The sequence below is a fragment of the Trichosurus vulpecula genome, chromosome 7 (assembly GCF_011100635.1).
Source record: "Trichosurus vulpecula isolate mTriVul1 chromosome 7, mTriVul1.pri, whole genome shotgun sequence".
NCBI lineage: Eukaryota > Metazoa > Chordata > Mammalia > Diprotodontia > Phalangeridae > Trichosurus > Trichosurus vulpecula.
In genome coordinates, this window is record NC_050579.1 from 9,643,169 (window position 1) to 9,661,925 (window position 18,757).

General features: G+C 47.3%; 1 protein-coding gene across 1 annotated transcript in view; it reads right to left on the minus strand.

The window, feature by feature from the left end:
* Positions 1-17,861: 17,861 nt before the first annotated feature.
* The window catches only part of PCNT (pericentrin), a 116,283-nt gene continuing 115,387 nt past the window's right edge, over positions 17,862-18,757 (minus strand). Inside the window, exon 55 of the mRNA XM_036766831.1 lies at positions 17,862-18,339. Coding sequence (XP_036622726.1) covers positions 18,287-18,339 — 53 coding nt within the window. The 3' untranslated portion in view covers positions 17,862-18,286. The remainder of the gene's footprint in view (positions 18,340-18,757) is intronic.

The following is an 18,757-nucleotide window of genomic DNA, read 5'->3' on the forward strand; positions in this document are numbered from 1 at the left end:
GGCCCGCGCTCCGGCCTCCCCCTCCGCGACGCCCCGGACTCGGACCCGGAGCCGAAGCCCGGCTCGGCCTCGGACGCGGCCTGAGAGTCGCGAGCCCGCGGAGGCGGAGCCGCCCTCGGAGCGCGCGCGGGCGCGCGCGCCCCCGCCCACGAAGGGAGGGAAGGAGGAGGAAGCCCTGGTGCCGCCTAGCAACGCCGACGAGCTCGAAGCCCATTGATCGCCCGCGGCCCCGGCCACGCCCCCGACGCCCTGCTGCCCAGGCCGCTCCCGGCGGGCTCTGCGCGCTCGGGGCGGGGCGGGCTACGTGGGGGCTGCTGGGACTTGTAGTCCACGCCCTTCGGGGCCGGCCTGAGGACACGGGCACGGTGGGAGAGAGAATCTGAGGGAGGGACGGGCTTCCTTCCCCCCTTCCCCCCAACCCTCCGGCCTCTCTGCAGTTCCGCCCCCTGCCAGCCAAGCCCCGCTGGTGCCCCACGTGTGCCCAGCCCGTAATGAGCCACACCTCCTCGAGGTGTGGGGAAACCGAGGCCAGCACCGCCCCCCACTCCAGCCTGTGCACAGATTGAGCGCCTACTGTGTACCAGGCACGGTGCTGGCATTCTCAGCCGACTGTGCCCACGGCGGGGGACGGGGTCGGGGGGAGCAGAAAAGGACCGCCCTTGTTAGGGAGCGATAGCCCTCCAGGCAGGGGCGTGGGGGGGCGGAGCAATGCGAGCCTGGGCGCGGACTCGGGGAGCTCAGCCAAGTGGGGAACGTGGAAGGACGGGGCGCTGCTGAGCCCTTGCACCCCAACACCGGCTGCAGGAAGTCAGGGAACCCTGACCCCGCCCAAGGCCACCGCGACCTCCGCGCGGAGGCTTCGTGCCTCAGTTTCCTCATCTGTAAAAGGGTGTCCCGAGTGACGGGCCCTACCGCCCCCCCCCCCCCCCGGGGTGCCCTGTCTTGGGGAGTCCCTGTGCCTGGGCAATGAACTCCAGCCCCACCCATAGCCCCCATTCCCCTGGGGGGGGGCTCTCCTGCACGGGGGGGAGGGGCGGCAAGTGCCCCCCCCAACCCTCCCACGGGGCTCCAGTGAGCCACACAATCCCAGGCCCTTGTTACAGCCCAGAGCCTCCCACTGAAGGTGCTGGGGGTCATGGCTTCGAAGGAGGGAGGGCAGAGGGGAAGGGGATGGGAGTACAGAAGGCACCCCTCAGAGAGTCCACCTCCCACACCCCCTGAGGACAGAGCGTCCCAGCCCACCCAAGGTTGCTGTCCTTGAGCTCAAGTGCTATCTAGACTGCACTCCAGGCTCCCCTCGTCTGCCTCTTCCAGGCCAGCTGCCCCTAGAGCCTGGTGACCCTGTTCCCCCACCAGAATGATGGAGGTCCATCCATGTACCCCAACTGCCTGGAGTCCTTGCCAACACCACGGTTTCTGGGCTTTCTGATCCCCCAGTGGGCCCAGGCCACATGAGGGAGGACCCAAGGTGTCAGAGCAGACCCAGGCCTAGGCCCTGGGTTCAAGCTCAAGGCTCTTTTGGTCCAGCCAGGGAGAGGATGAGCCACAAGCCACTTTAGCCCAGACCAGAAGATGATAGTAAGGAAGGGCAGGGCCCTGGGAGATCACTCAGCTTCTTCCACCCCATCTTTAAAGTTATGGAAGCTGTGGCTGGGGACACGTCCAAGGTCAAACCATCCCTGGTAAAGCTGGGGCCCATTCGTCTTGTCCCCCATTCCAGGCCTTTGCCTACTAAGCCGCCTTCCTAGTAATCTGCATCTTCAAGCAGTTTTCAGAAACATGTTTCCTTGCAAAAATCTCTTCTTACTCTTCATAGCCATCCAGTGCACTAAGAGCTCCCCACCCCACTCCCCGCAGGTGAACAGGTGAAAGCCCCCCCTGGCCTTGCTTGGTTCTGCTGGTGCCTGTGGACGGGGAGTAAGAAGCTCCAGGTTAAAAACCTTCTCGCCCCTGGGCCAGCGGGCCAACTTTAAGCAGGCCTCAGTTTCCTTCTTGTTAAGGCAGATCATACTTTGCACTGCTTCCCAGAGCTGCTCAGAAAAATCAGGTGAGATCGTTACAGAATGTGCTCTGTGACAATAGCAATGTGTTATATGGTGCGTGGTGGACAGGAGCCAGTGGTCCAGTCATATTCCTGCCCTTTGGTTGGTTGATGTAGTGCCCTGAGTGAGGAAGGAGCAGGGGGCAGTCAGTGCCTGCGCTGGAAAAAGCTCCTGGCCCATGAGGTGCTGGGCACCGGAATGAGAGAGCTTGGCATCACCAACATGGAAAAGGCAGAGGAATATCCGAACCATTGGCATTTCCATGGTGTTGGAAGACTTGCCTCTCCCTCTGCCACATACTGCTTGATCCTCACAATGCCCCTCTGAAGGAGATTTTATTATGCCCATGTTTCAGAAGAGGAAACTGAGTGAGGCTGAGATAGGCGAAGCAATTTGCCCAGGGTCATACAGCTATTAAGAGTCTGGGTAGGATTTGTCTTCCTGTCCCCAAATCCAGCATTTTATACACACTGCTACTTAGAAGCCTCTAGAAGGTAAAAGGGATGGAAGACGCTCTGGGAGAGTAGTAATAGGAAAATATTCCCAGAGTCCTGGCATGTCTCTGAGGAGCTATGAGCAAAGGAAGCCCAAATGGGCCAAGGCTGCCAATGGAAAGGTAGGTACCTGCGGGTCAGTGGGAATCAGGCATGGGACTGCCATTTATTGCTTGCCTCCACACAGAAGAAGTGCTTAATACAAATCATCCATGAGCACTCAGTGACTCAAACAGGATTGCGTGACTTAATTTATAATTCCAGTTGTATTCTCCAGAGAGGTGTAGAATTAAACTTCTTCAGAAAATAAAGCACTTTGCTGACTACTGACGAGGCAGTGTTACCATTCCGCCTCAGGTCTGCACTGCTTCGTCCATGTCTTCTGGCTGACCAGGCGAGGACTTGGACTCCCTGTGTTGCTGGTCACCAGGCTACCTACCAGTCAGCTCCATCCAAGGGACCCAGGGTTAACAGATCTCCCACAAGAACTCAAGCCAGGATATTGGCCTGGCACGGGAATCTTGAGGACATTGCTTCCTTATCTGCTCCAGAAAGAAAACAACACAGACAAGGCAGCCCTGAGCCTAAAGGGCTTCTCTTAACCTCAGCAATGATTGATGGTGGCGCTCTCTCAGGCCCCAACCTGCTGTTAGGTCAAGTACTTTGAAGACCACAGCTGGAGGAGGTTTCGGCTTCAGGGTAGCAGGAAAGGCCCCAAACAAAGCCCAATCATTGGGCTGCAGGATCCAAGCAGATTGCCAGGCTTCTTCTTGAAGGCCATCTCCATTTCTGACGTTGGGCCAACAGCTTGAGCATCAGGGGTGAGAAGGCAGGGTCAGCTGCCAGGGTGAACCTCCCCAGTGGTTGCTTCTTGGTCTATAAAGCAGGACCCATGGTCTGGGCGATGCAGCTCTTCCTAGGGCCCTCAGGAACAGGTGGCTAGCGGTGGTGCCAGGGAGGGAGGCCCCTTCTCCACCAGAATTGCTTCCGATTTTCTCAAGGAGAAAACAGCCCCAGAGAGGTTAAGGACTTTGCCCTGGGTCCCACAGCTAGTGAGTCTTGTATTTGTAAGTAGACTTGCTTTTCCTCCCCTGTGGAGGCCACAAGCTCTGAGGGCAGGGCTGGTATTGATGGGGTGATTGGGTGCCTGTGCTTGGCCCCTAATTCTAACATCACATTTCTCCTTAGCCTCTGTTTGAGTGCTTGTTCCTGCACCCCAATTCTAAAACCACATCCAGCTCTAAAATCACATCCCTCCCTAGCCTGATAATACCGTCTCAGGCAGTCCCTCTCCAGTTCAAGGGCAGCATGCCATAGCAAAACACTTATCTGTCCTCCTGACACAGTAGCTAGCTGCACCTACTTATAGAATTTACTAGTCCAACTCCCTGTATACGTGCTAATTGGCTGTGCACTGGGCCATAATGACATTTACTAAATGACCTTACTTATATGTATCTTAGACATAGTATATGTATACTCCCTTGCATTTATCTTGTCTAACAAGACATTGATGGAAACAGCCTGGATATTTCCAGTCAGCCCTGTGTGTTGGTAATCAAAATGGGCTTCTTAGCACTTAGTTCAACAAGTGCCCTTGAAGAGTGTGGCCTTTTTTTCTTTTGATTAATTCAGTGTCTTTGATTGAGTCTTACTAGGTGCTGAGCCCCAGGCCCAAACCCCTATTAGGTGTAAAACCTATGTGGGTGTGGATTGGCAACTAAGGTGGGGCCCAAGGTAGGGCTAACTTCAGGGAGGGCCTAGTTTACATGTCTGGGACAGCAGAGGCTTTTAGACCACATGGGTTTAAGTCCGCCTCTTTGTGATGATTCTAGGTCACTTGGGTGAGTCAAATGTGTGACTCACCCCTGACGCTGAAAGAGATACAGAAAACAGGGGTTGGCTGTCTGTTTTTTGGAGCTCTCTTACTTGCAGCAGTTGGTGGCTCTCATGACTCTGGGCCAGCCCTTGTTCTGAGCTCCCGGGCTGAACCTAGATGTTGGTAACTATGAATCTGTATTGGGTCTGTCTGTTGATGTTTGTAATTTGTTTGTATTTTATTCTGAAGTTCAGGGTGCTGGCTTTTGCCCCTGAACTAAGTGAATGCTGTCTGTATGCTGGATTAAAGTAAACTTGTCAGCCCCTTCACCTTGCTTTCCTTATTAAGGCAGATCCAAAGAACCTGTGCTGTTGGCAGCTTTCTGGATGCTGGCTGTGGGTGGATCTTACACCCCCACAGAAGCTGCTAGCCGAATCGTTGAAACACCCTGACCATTAGTTGACTTAGTGATGTTTTACCACCAAAACCACACCTCCTTATAGCCCCTTCTTGGGCTATTTCCCAGTGAATTCTGGGAAACTGGAAACTACCTGTGCAGTAGATACAAAAAGTGCATGTTCCTTTAAGAACTGACCACTCCTTAACCACTCCCTAATCCCACCTCACAACAACTAATTGACACACTTGGCACATGTATCACTCCAAAATGTCCTACGTAAGATATACTGGTGTCCCCTTTTAGATTACAGGTTTCCTAATGTGAGAATCATGGTTTTGGGGATCACCAGTTTTGGGAATCACTGGACCTCCCCAAATTGTGAGAAATGGGTTTTGGGGAACACTGGACTTCCTAGGCAGGGCCAAAGTCCTAAGGAAGAACCCTCTGATAATCCCCAAGGAAGGCTGCGCAGACCACAGGACTCCCCAAGCTTCCTACCAAGTAGTAGCCCCCCCCCCTTAATCTGTGGGGATCATGGGGCCTCCTAGAGGTTAGACCCTAAGGAGGACTCAAGTGATAGCCCCTTTGAATGGCAGTAAGATCACGAAGCTCCCAAGACAGGGCCAAAAGTCCCAAATGATGTCTCCTTAAGAAGGTTACACAGACCACAGGGTTCCCCAGGGAAATCCCAAGTAGTCACTCTCTTAACACCACAGTGGAAATCACAGGATTCCCCAAGGCAGGAACAGGAAGTAAGCCCAAGATGAGCTTCCCTTATTCCTTTGGCTTTCCAAAAGCCACATGATTTGCACATTCTCACCCTAAGAACTCTGGATCAGAGTGGGCAGAAGAAGGCATTTATCCCACTCCTCAAGGGAGCAGGTATAGTACTTATTAGAACACTCACACTGATGGAGCTGCAGGAGCAGGGGTAACCATTCCGTCCACTCCTGCTAGAGTAATGGTTAGTTTACAGTCTTTATTTTTTACATGCTTTTCCTAGGTTGTACAGTTTGTATAGATAGGATAATAAGGATACAGAAGCAAAAATGAAGTTAATTAGATTTTCCTTGTCTTAGTTTAGGATTAATCTATATTCTTTTACTTCCCCCACCTTGCCTCTTTAACATATGCAGATTATGCAAATCAGTAGGCCTGGACTCTTGACCAAGACCAGACCCTAGATAAGCTTGAATTGGTTTAACCTGGTTTGGCCTAATTCCCCTGACTGCCTTCTCAAAAAGCCTCTGACCTCTCACCTGACCGACCTTGAGGCCTGATTTCTGCTAAAGCTGGGGTGGGGGAGGGGGAAGTACACCTTTAGTTCTGTGGAAACAAAACTCCTCCTCCCATTTCTTACTCGTAAGAACTCTTGCCCGCTGTAAAGCGTAACAATAAACTTTTGCCAACTTGACTTGAAGACTGCTCGGGTCCATGAATTCATTCCTGAATCCCTGGGTTTTCTCTCTTAATATTCCCTTATAGAATAAGGAAAGGAAATGGCTGCTCCCGTCTTCACCTGAAATGTCCCGTGTCTCCCAGCAGGGTCCCCTTGGTTTCCTGAATTATCCAAAGAGCCAAATAATCTTTACTCTCTTTCCACCGCGTGGATTTTGTATTTTTGTTTTTTGCCTGTTTGGCTGTTTGGTTTTGTTTTTAGCAGAAGCAGTGATCCTGGGACCTTGCCTTGCAGCTTCCTGGCTGTTGGCCGCAAGTGAGTTTACGTGTATATGCGTGTAAAGTCTGTGTACTTGTCTGAGGAAAAGTGCACGTACACATGAGCCTGAATTGTGTGCCTGTGTGGACTGCACGCACGTATGTGCCTGTGTGTGAATTTGCACGTATGAGTAAATGTATGTGCGGTCAAATGTGCAAGTGTGTGCACGCAAGTGTACAGGTATGTGCACAGGTACATTTGTGTGTGTACACGGGGTATATGTATGTGCCTACACTGTATTCATGGTGTGGTACTGGAAAATCAGTTATTGCTAAGGAGACCCCTGAGAAAACCCCAGTTTGCATAATAAAGAATGGACTCAGACCTTTTGGCATTTAGCAAATGTCCCTGGGGCTCCATGACTCCACCAAGGAATGTCAATAAGATTATCCCACTTAACAATAACCTGTCAAAATCCTTGATCTGTCCCTGTGCCACCCCCCACCCTGTGACCTGGTCTGTAAGTTCCAAGAGATAATTAACCTCTGTACCCTGTATTTTCTATATAAACTACTCTTTTACCCCAACCCGGGGCTTTTTTGATTTGGGTGGAACCCCGAATGGTCACCGGCTATTAAATTTTCCATTTAAAACTTATACTGTGTGGAGTGTCTCACTTGCTCTTGGTATAACATTTTGGAGGCCCCAGCGAGATAAGGCAGTATTTCCTGTTACCGCCCTGGAGACATACAGGATTTCGGACCTCAGCAGAGAGTCTCTGCCCCCGATCCACCTTCTCTCACTTCAGAGGGCCGGCTCCTGGGGATTTCTTTTCCTAGTGATGAGGGCACAATCTCTGGGAACCTCTTTGAACCTGGAATACAGTCTCTGGGAGCCCCCTTGAACTCTCCTTGAGTCTTCCAACTGGATCTGGGCTTCCCCTAAGGCTGTGGGCCTTGCATTATCATTGGGCCCAAGTCTCTGCCTAGCCTAAACCTCTATTATCCAGCTGTTTTCTGATCACTTAATCCTGATCAAAATATCTATACCTTAGCTCTGTTATCCCAGCCCTTTATTGTCTGTATATCTCCATGTAGCCTTCAGCTATTTTCCACCCTGGAGTCTGACCTCATCTCAGTTTCATCAAGCTCCTCCTTAGCCTCCTCCTCAAGTCTCTCCCTAAACCCCTCCTCTAGTCACCCCAGACCACCCCTCAATCCCTCCCACAATCTTTGTGTATATAATCTCCATCTTGCCTCCATGAAGGCACTCAGATTCAATCTAATTCAGTAGGTTGAATCTGGCCCGCTTGTGGAAACAGGCGTCACAAAGGGTGGGATTTACTGGGGCAGACCAACATGGCTAACCCTTAATAAACTTTGTCTTTTCCCTTGGCTGAGAAGGCTTGAGTCGAATTCTTTCGGCAGGACTCGGTGTGTCCGTACTTTGGGGTGTCGAGCACCTCTCAACCCCAAACCTCTTCACTAGGACTCTGATGTGGGGTGACGGTCTCAGAGAATGAGCTCTTTGCTGACTTGTCCCTTTTCAGTCTATGGAGAATTCTGGTTTTTAGACCTCTAGAGGTAAGGTTTCTGTTCTGGGCTAGCCATCTGGTCTCTGTTAACATGATAACCTGCACTTGAGGATGTGTGCAGAGTGGGGGGAAGCATGGGATACCTCTTCTCTCTTTTGGGGTGTGGGAAGATTGGGGGCCTTTATCCCTAAGGAGGAAATCTGGTTTATTTTTCTTTCCTCTGAGGGGACTCTGCTTAGCTTTCAATTCCACCCACACTGTTGGTTTTCTATTCTGTATTTGGGTGTGAGAGGGATTAGGGGCCTTTATCTCTAAAGAGGAAATCTGGTTTATTTTTCTTTCCTTTGAGGGGACTCTGTTTAGCCTTCAATTCCACCCATGCTGTTGTTTTTTTCTGTTTTGTGTTTGGGGTGTGAGAGGATTAGGGGCCTTTACCTCTAAGGAGGAAATCTGGTTTATTTTCTTTCCTCTGAGGGGACTTGGTTTAGCCTTCAATTTCACCCTGTTGTTTTTCTCTTCTGTATTTGGGTGTGAGAGGGATTGGGGGCCTTTATCTCTAAAGAGGAAATCTGGTTTATTTTTCTTTCCTCTGTGGAGACTCGGTTTAGCTTTCAATTTTGACCCAAACTGTTGGTTTTCTGTTTTATGTTCTGTACGTTTTGAATTTGTCTATGTTCGTGTGTCTGTGTCCAAAAAAATGTAAAATGTCTGTATTTTGGTAAAGAAGAAAAAAAACCTGAAACGCAGGCAGCCAGAAATTTCAGGCTGCAACTAGAGAAACAAAGACTCTTTTCCTCGTGATTCCTTGGCTGGCTAACTTGGAATTACGGTGGAAATAGGGTTAAAATTTTGGCAAATTCTGGGTTTTAATTGTTAAAAAGTTTGGAAACTGGTTAGATGAACTTTGGGAGAAAGAACTCCTGAAACTGTAAATTCATTCCAGGAGCTGACTCTTGTTGAAACACCTCCTCCCAATGAACGCCTTCTGGCTAAAACCTCTGTTTATCCGTAAATACGGAGTCTGGTAAAAGGTCTTCAGTCGGACTCTGGAGTTTGTCTTTGTCCCCAAAGTTAGGAGGGAATCTTCTCCCTTAGATTTAAGTGCAAAAAGGTTTTTAAGGAGTGAGCAAAAGGTGAAGTTTGCTTGAATTACAATCATTGAGATCTTTCACTATTGATGTCTTGTCTCTGACTGAGCCAGGGCTGCAGTAAAAGTTAGAGCAGTTAAAACAAACTCCTCTCCTCCCAGATCAGATTAGAAGAGAATGCAGGAGAACTGTAGGGAAAACTTAAATCACCTTCCCCATCGGGCAAAAGGAGGAGAAGGACAGAAATTCACAGACTGACAGTCAGTCCTGTGCCCCTGGGTACCTTTTTAGCCCATCCTTTTTGGCAAAAAAAAGTAAAATTTGGGAAAGAGAGAGATAGAAACTTGTATAAAGGAATTTAAGGGGATTGTAGAATAGCAGCTTGAGACCACCTGGCTAGCCAGGAGTCCATGTGCTGCTCTTAGCTGCCACGTGCTCCTGGCCACCCTCCACATTGAAAGACTATGGGGAGCTGAAGCTAAAAGGAAACTTGTAACCTGATAGGGAAATAGGGCTGATTAGTTAGTGCTTGGAAAGGTAAGCTCCTTTGCCCTCAAGGGCCCGCCAGGCCCCACCTAGGGAGGAGCCCTTAGAAAACTGAAAGGGATTTTTCCCTTTATCTGAGACAGCAGGCTGAAGGGGAAACTGAGGAATATTTTAGCTTGATAAAAAGAATGAGTAGGGGAGTTGCAAACCCATGTGCTCTTAAGGACCACTCCCTCTTATCTTCCTTAAGAGTCCAAAAGGTTTTTTGGAAGAGAAGTGCCCGCACCCCTTTCCCCCTCAAAAATCCTTTTAGGCATTTTGTTAATTACCGGTATGCGTAAGATGAAGCTTGGAGAAAGCGGGGTGCAAATAAAGTTTCTCTTTCTTTATAAGTTCATTCATGGCCAGACAAATATTCCTAATACTTGGGCCAGAGGTAGTGGGTGCTGAAGAATATACAACTAAAAATAAAGTGTATTAAAGATATTAATGTATTGATATATGTTACGCATGTATTTATATATTAATGTATTCATATAGAAATACCAGAAGTAATAGGACCAACAATTCCTATATGTGATAATCTGGAAATGCGATTGATGTCATCTGAAATTTACTGTTTCTGTATTTCTCAAATTATATTGTATTTCTAAAATTCTCTTAGATTGTGAAATTTGAGAAGACCATTATGTGATTTTAATCGGAGTTTGATATATGTGAATTGGGTGCCTTTAAAGGATGTGATGAAAATTTGGTCATTTTAAACTGTCATATTTGGTTTAGAAATGTATTTACTTAGAAATGAGTAGTTCAAATTTTACACACATAATAATGTTTATTACATTTCTATAGTATAAATTTTGTTAAAGTTGCATTAGGTTAAGAAGTTGGACAATTGCTGTAACCTAAGAAATTATGACTTCCAAGTTTTGTCTGAAAGTTCAATTGAAATTGTTTTTGCTATAAATCAAGTATTTATACAAAGGCCTTTTTGGGTCCTCTTGTAATCTCTGTCAATTCAGGATACATTGTGAACTGTTAAAATGTGGTTTTATAGGTAATTATCCTTTACAATGCTAAGTACTGGGCCTTAGAAATTAGAATGTTACCACTAGTGGTTATGAGTTCAGATTTGATTTGCTTATCCAACTCAGTTATGATCACTAGATTGGTAATTAATTAGATTCTGTTTCAAGTTTTAAATGCATGATAATGGCTTGTGGTGTACTTATATTTCTAAATTTGTTGTATTATGCAAATTGGTTAACATCGCATTACCTATGCTGTTAGAAAAATAATTCCTCTTATAATCTGGATGTTGTTAGATTAAGAATTGTACTTAATTAAGAAATTGAGGTTGTTAACCATCTAGTCCTGAATTCTTATCAATCTTGTGTAAAGCTTTCTATGTAGAGGAATTCCTATGAAAAGTCTTTAAAGTCCTTGTAAACTTTGTTATTGTGATAAGGCATATTTAATTGGGTATGTAATTATAGAAATTAAGTGTCCTCTACATTACAACACCTTTTGACTAGGGAACTTTGTAATATCTAGGAATTCTGTGCAATATTTGAGAATGGGGACATTTTCATCAGAAAGGTTTAGTGAGTATTCCTTTTAACATCAGGATAAAATTTTAAACTGTTTTGAAGAAGGGAGAATACTTTTGAAAAATGTTCTGTAAAATCGAAACGTTCGAAACGGCAGCCTGCATTCCTTACTCCTCCCCACCCTTAGTTTAGATAAGAAGAAAGAATTTTACCCTAGCCCACCTGTCAGACGGGAAGGAAGGGGGAAGGAGCAGCAATTACTGGGATTTGAGTTTTACTGAAAATAAGAAAACGGTAGGGGTCAGAAACCTCCAAACCTGGCTTCTTAAAGTCAACAGAACTGATAAGATTAGACTAAGACTTGAGATGGGTTTGGTTTGGTAGTTTTATTAGTGAAGTCTGCCATCTGATGGAGAAGAACCCACCCTCAGGGGGAGATGAGATGGCAGATCTCTTTAATGAATGTCCCTTTCCTCCAGAATGAGTTAACACAGAACACAAATCCATCAACCAGTGGCGGTCAGTCATTAACCTCTTTTGTTTGTTTGAGAAGCTGAAATAGGATTCCAGTATACACAGTTATGACAGCAAAAAGTACTAACTTATGAGTTGTTTTGTCTTATGGTTGAAATGTAAAGGAAGACTGAGTAATGGGTTTGAAAGATTTGGAAAGGTAAATTAAGGTTTGAGGGAAAATAGGAAAGGCAGATAAGAAAGTTTGGGGACAAATGGGAGTTAGCTAAGCCTCTCCTGTCCTGAGAATGATAGTTTCAGAAGGTTTAAGTAAGTTGGGAATGAGAGTGAGGAAGTATTTAGAAGATGGAAAAGTTATGTAGCTTGATTATTAGCTCAAAGAAATTTGGGCAGTCTTATCTGAAGGATATTTATTTGCTATTTAAGATTTTATGGGACTACAATTTAATATTGTTTTAAGCTCTGATTACAGGAATAGGTCACATGAAGCCAGTAGTAGTATGGCAGGCATTACAAGCTGAGAACTTTAAAGGTGAATGTCTGCGCCTGGGAAACAGTTTTGAAGACATCCTTGGACACGGCCTAGGTAGGATCTTCCTGACTCTATTTCCCAATTCTGCTATTTCCTTTCTGAAGAGGAAAGTCCCCACCTGGTTACTCCTAAGCCCTGCTTTCAGCACCTGGTGACTACAAGATTGGCTATCAGATATGACTGGTGCCTGGAATCAAACAGAGCTAAGGAAGTTCTTTCCTTCTGTTAACATATATGACATTGTCCCTCTTTTCTTTCATAGCACATTTATATTATCAAGAAGTTTTGTAAGCACAATGCTAAATTTGCTAGGTAATAGATGAATATTGAAATATCTCTGAGTTATTATAATAGGATACAGGTATGAATGCTTACAATTTTAACCTATGTTCATGGCCAAATAAAACATTGAAATAATATAGGGATAACATCCTCCAAAAGGGGAAAATGATTAGGCAAAGCAAATAAGGCAAAGATGTAATGTGATAAATGTCTAATAAAAGGAAGGGATAGCGAATTTTGAAAAAAAGGCAATCAGATTGATTCCCCTAAGAATTATGTACAGATGTGTATGACTGGCTCCAAAATTTATCAATTCTGGAAATTCGGGCTGATAAGTGTGTTTTGGTAATAAGATCTTAAATTTGGATGCTAGCACAAGAAAATTGTATAAGATAGTGGTACAAGTGAAAATATATCTCCTTTGTAAAGTATCTGTAAGTTATATTAAGTTAGAATTGTCTGAGAATTTCTAGATCTGAACCAGAAAAGCAGAACTCTCTTTTACTATCTAGGAACCAGATAACTACAATCAGGCATCTGGGATTTAAAAGTGCTGTTTTGAATGGACATTGTGAATATGTAACTGTAATTTAAAGTTACTTTGTATACAAAATGTGCAATTAAGTGCTGGAATTAAATCAGAAACATTTTTAGTTTTGTTAAGAATGGTTTGTGGATTATTTGTAAATGCCATCGAAGAGACATGGCATGGCTAAAAGTTTATGAGGTTATATGTACTGTGCTACTGGGATACGAGGGATTTAATGCTAGTCAACATTGTTAATAATGATTGCATTACTTTGTATGGTTCATGTTTGTTTTCTTGGTTATCTAATGTGTAAATGTAAAACATGTGACATGCAAATTTTCCCCTCTATTGTGAACCATCTAAGTGGTTTGGTCTGTACCTGACTCAATGTAATTGTGCAGTTTTGTGAATTATGGGGAAAAACTTTATTGTAATTGTTTGAACTCAGCCCTATGTGGCTGGGATACTGAACCATTTGTTGTATTTGTTTGAACTTAGCCCTGTGTGGCTGGGACCTATGTTGTGCTTTTTTTCTCTCAATCATCAAATCATATGCGTTCTGGGAGCTCCTGTTAGGTGGATGTCGACTCCTTGATTCTTCTGTCACATCTGAGGACTGCCCCTGCTCCCAAGTGGACATATGAGCCCATAGGAGACCTTGTCCTCTGGTTTCAAAGAGCCTGAAGGGGACAGCATCAGACACAGGCAGCCCCTCCTGAGACTCTGGACCAGAACCTGTACGAAGGACAGCTCCCTTTCTGAGTCCTTGCGTTCCCAAGACTGTTTTCTTGTATTTTTAGTATTTTTGGCTATTATGCTCCCTCTGCTTGTTTGCAATTAGTTTACAATTTTTGCCCATCCCCAGGGATGTTCAAACACAGAAAAGGAAAAAAACCTGACTCCACCTAGATAAGGATTTTTAGAACTTCACCCCTGAGGAAGATAGAGGTCTTTCCATACCTTAATTGGTCTTCAGGCGAAACCTTCAGTTTGCCTTTGACCAAAAGGGGGAAATGTGAGACATTTTATACCATTTTGGTATCATTTTTTAAATTTCAACCAGACCCAGAGCCTGAATTAATGAATAACTGGAAGAATATCCAGGACCTGGGCTTCTTTGTTCTCTAAACTTTGCTCAGACTGTGTAGCCCCGGAACTGAACCCATTAAGGCAGGGACAGCTCTATGCCCCTTGCCAGCAGGAAGCAGTATCAGAAGCTGAGACCTTTGTCCCTGACCCCAAAAGAATTTGGGTCCTATTTGTTTGAGGGAATATGATGAGGGCACAGTCTCTGGGAACCCCCTTGAATCTGGAGTGCAGTCCCCGGGGAGGGGGGCACTCCTTGAGTCTTCCAACTGAATCTGGCCTTCCCCTGGGGCCATGGGCCTTGCATTATCATTGGGCCAGGATCTCTGCCTGAGCCTTGCCCTTTATTGTTACTTTCAAAATGCATGCCTTCCCCAGGCTCACCTCTGCTTAGCATTTTGTTTGGCCCCCTCATTTTATTGCTATGCTCCATCAGGTCATTCCTCTTTCAAAGGTTTGAATAGCTCCATAAAGAGAAGTGGGGAATGTGGTACTGGAAAATCAGTTATTGCTAAGAAGACCCCTGAAAAAACCCCAGTTTGCATAATAAAGAATGGACTCAGACCTTTTGGCATTTAGCAAATGTCCCTGGGGCTCCGTGACTCCACCAAGGAATGTCAATAAGATTATCCCACTTAACAATACCCTGTCAAAATCTTTGGTCTGTCCCTGTGCCACCCTCCACCCTGTGACCTGGTCTGTAAGTTCCAAGAGATAATTAACCTCTGTACCCTGTATTTTCTACATAAACTACTCCTTTACCCCAACCTGGGGCCATTTTGATTTGGGTGGAACCCCGAATGGTCGCCAGCTAATAAATTCTCCATTTAAAACTTATACTCTGTGGCGTATCTCACTTGCTCTTGGTGTAACAGTAGGTAACTGTATATTGTGAAGTGAGTGCATGTGTAAGCAGATGTGTATCTGTGCATGTGCTGTACATTCGCGTATGTACACGTGTATGAGTGCATTCATGTGTTGTGCACTGTTTATGTATGCATGCAGGTGAAAGTGTGTGTATTGTGTAAAAACATGTATGGGTGTGAACATGGGAGTGTGTATGCCCATGTGTAATCATGTGCATGTGTACCTGTGTGTATTTGAATGTGTGTGTGTGCCTGTGTAGCTCCTCATTCTACAAGGTCCGCCTTTAGACTTTCCCATGCCAGGCCAGCATCCTTCATGTCCTAAACTTACTCCAAAATGGACAAAAGCCTGGCTGCAGGAATGAGACTAGATTCAGGTCCCTTGGGAGCAGGGGAAGCAACATCCTTGGTGCATTTCTTTCCAGAACAAGGAGACCCCAGGCCCCAGGGACCAGCAGAGGGAGGGATGCTGGTCAGCCAGCACCCCCTTCCTGTGCTGGCCAAGGCACTCTTGGCTCTGAAGATGCAGGCTGAGGGGCAGCGAGGCCTGGAAGAAGGAGGAAAAGGGAAAGGATGGAACAGACAGAGGCCAAGAGGACAAATCTAAGCTCCCTCCAGAAGCCTCATGGAGACAGAGGGATGTGCAGGGAGCCCCAGGCTGGGGCCACAGGCCCTGGCAGAGCCCAGGGTGGAGCAGCATCTTGAGCCCACCCTGGTCCTTTGGTGCCAGTGGTCCAGGGCTGGGCATTTCCGTATTCATAAATAAAAGTGATTATTCCCACTTGTTTAATTCTCTCTGGGACACTACCAGAGATGACTGAGCTGGTAGAAGGGGGAATTCCTCTTGTGGGCCTCCATGGAGAGTTTTGGGGCTGCAGTTACAGAATATCCCATATAAGAGAGTTGGGAAGCCTGCTTTTTACTCATTCCCAGCCTTTTTCCTTTAGATCCTAATCAAGCCCATTTCAGATTAAAAACAACAGGACAACAGGGGAGCAATTCAAGGAGAAGGGCCTGAGGGAGAGGGGAACAATTCAAGAGGTGGGGGGGGGGGCAATTCAAGGAGAAGGCCCTGGAGGGGGCAGGGGAACAATTCAAGGAGAAGGGGAAGGAACAACTCAAGAAAGGGGGGAGGGGAAGGAGAAGGTTGAGACCCAGCAGGCTGTGCCAGCCCTTCCTTGGCCTCTCCAAAAGGAGCCAGGCCAGGCCTCCCTTCTGCTCCAACTTGACTCATCTGTGGGCATCATCTAGACCAAAAACGTCAGTGAGTACCAGGCAGCCCCTCCAGGATGAGGCTCCCTCCTTTTCTGTCATCCTCCCCACAGATGTGGGAAGGGGGTGGACCCACTGTGTCATGGTGACTCCAGCCAAACCTCATCAGCCAGCGCCTGCCTACTAATGGTGAGTCTACTGGAAGCAGCAGGGTGGACTTGGAGTCAGGAAGACCCACGTTCTGTGACCCTGGTCAAGTGACTTCCCTTCTGCCTGCCGCAGTTTCTTTAACAGATGAGGAAACTGAGGCAGACAAGGCAAGTGATTAGCCCAAGGTCACGCAGCTCATGTCTAGGTGAGAATTTGAACTCGGGTCTTCGAGTCCAGCACTCTATACCACTGTGTCACTTAGCTGCCTGACGGGAGTCAGCCACTAGCACTTAGGAAGTGTTTACACAGTCCCTGCCCTCACAGAGATGCCCCTTACTTCTCACAGCCCGCAAAAGGGCACCACAAAGAGGGAGGGGCCCCTCCTCAGGGGAGAGAATCCAGATCAGAGGGAGAGGCTGCAGCAGTGAGGGAGGGTCCCTTGGAAGGGTCATCTCTGAGGCTGGCGAAGAGGGACCTCAAACTCGCAGGAGTGAGCTACATGGAAGGAGAGCTCCCCAAATGCTCTCAGAGGGATGGGCAGACTCCCCTGGAGATCACCAGGCCTCAGACACCCTTTCAGTTAGAGAAGGGCCTGGTCCAGCTGCTGCCATTCTAGGAGCTAAGGACCTCTGCCATGAAGTGATTCAGCCTCTGGCCGTGGGTCTGACCATTTTACAGATGCAGAAACAGAGACTTGGCAGCCCTCTGACAATGCTATCAATCTTCGCCTCCCACATTAAATCCTGTGTGTTCTAATTTCATTTTAGAAAATCTAAAATTGTGCAGCACCCTCCCGCCCCCCCCCCCCCCAGCCACGCATTTCCTGCCGACAACATAAGCTCACAGCCAGGAGCCAGGTTGGCTGTGAATGAGTACCAGGACGAATCTCCCAATGCCCCTTCTGCCCCCTTGGGCTGGGTTGGTGCATTAAAGGACGCAGGTACATAGACGGACCAAAATCGAGCACTTTAAATGCAGAATCACACCAACTCTTCATTGCCTTCTGCATGGGACTCACAGAATGCTCAGGATGCAGACCAGACCCAAAGCTCATTACAGCCAAGCCAAAGGCACAGGGGACAAGAAGCCATCCTCTCAAGCCTGGGAGGAGAGAGGAGCCAGCCCCAGCAGCAGTGATGAAATCCTCTGTGCCCCCTACACAGCAGGAATGCCCCCCCATTTTCTAGAAGGACAGCATCTCCCAACTCCAAGCCTTTGACTCAGCTGGTCCCCCTTGCCTAGCAGTCTCTCACCTCACCTCCACCTCCCAGAGTCCCTGGCTCCCATCAAGACTCGGCTAAAGCCCACCCTCGCAGGCCACCCTTTCCCTGGAGACGGCCCCAGCTTTTAACTTTTGCACACTTGTATAGACACAGTTATTTGCATGAGGGCAGAGACAGTTCTCTTTGAGTTCCCAGCTTTTCTAAGTGCTTCATAAATGCTAATTGGCCCCAAGGAGCTTACAAGGCTCAACCACCCACAGAGGATGATGAACTCAAGAGAAGGACACCGAGAGGTGGACAGGAGGAGGAGGGCAAATCCCTTGACTGAGCCCAAGCATCCCAGGACTGTCAGGTACGGACAGGCTGCAGCCTGGTGCTAGCCCCCAAAGCAATAACATCACAGACCCACCAGCGCAACCAAAGAAAGGACACCTATATAAAACAGCGCTTTGCTTTTAATGACTTTTTACAAGGTGTCCAGCTATACACTTTAGAAAAATCCACAACAGGAGGACACATCCTAGTTTACATTTCATTGGTGCAAGCAGGCACATGGTAGGCACCGGCAGGCACGCAGCAGGCACGGGCAGGCGAGCTCGGTGCTCTCCAGGCTCACACAACAACACAAGGTTTAAAGACACTGCACAGAGACTAGAATGCTTTTAATTAGTGGCACTCGTGATGATGTCATGAGAGCAGATAACGATGCACTAGCAGGGTCTTCCCACAATCCTGTGCTGTGGCACCAAGATGCTTTCTTTAAAAAAAGACAGAAGAGGAGGAAGAAGGGACGAGGGACACAGAAGGAAAGAGAAAACCTGACAAATCCCGGCTTCTGCTGCCTCTGTGAACGAAACTGCACTCAGGGGCTCATTTTTTTGGTCTTCTGATGGCCAGGTTTTTTGGAACTCAGCTCTATATAGAAATAAATAATGCATATTAGTAACTGATCACGCAGCCATCCTTGTAAAAACCCTATGAATTTGTGTGCCACCATCCCCCTCCCAGACACACCCCAGCTCCATGGCCTGTCCAGGCGCCACAGCGACAGACAACCTGTCAGGGTTGGCCCCTCACATGCCTGGCCCCTAGCTCCCTTTACTCGATTGTGCAGCCCCCAACAAAGACCTTAAAATAATGGGTGCAAGGGGCACAGAGATGTCGAGGAACCAGACTTTCACTCTCAGAAACTGCCATCTTGTACACCAGTAATAGTTTCAACTGAAAACAGGGTCAGGCTGTAGCCTGACTCCTTTGAGTCTCCCCTCCATCAAGCTTGGCCTTTGGGCCAGCCTTGACTGGTCACTGGGCTGAGGCGAAAGGCAGGGCCTGC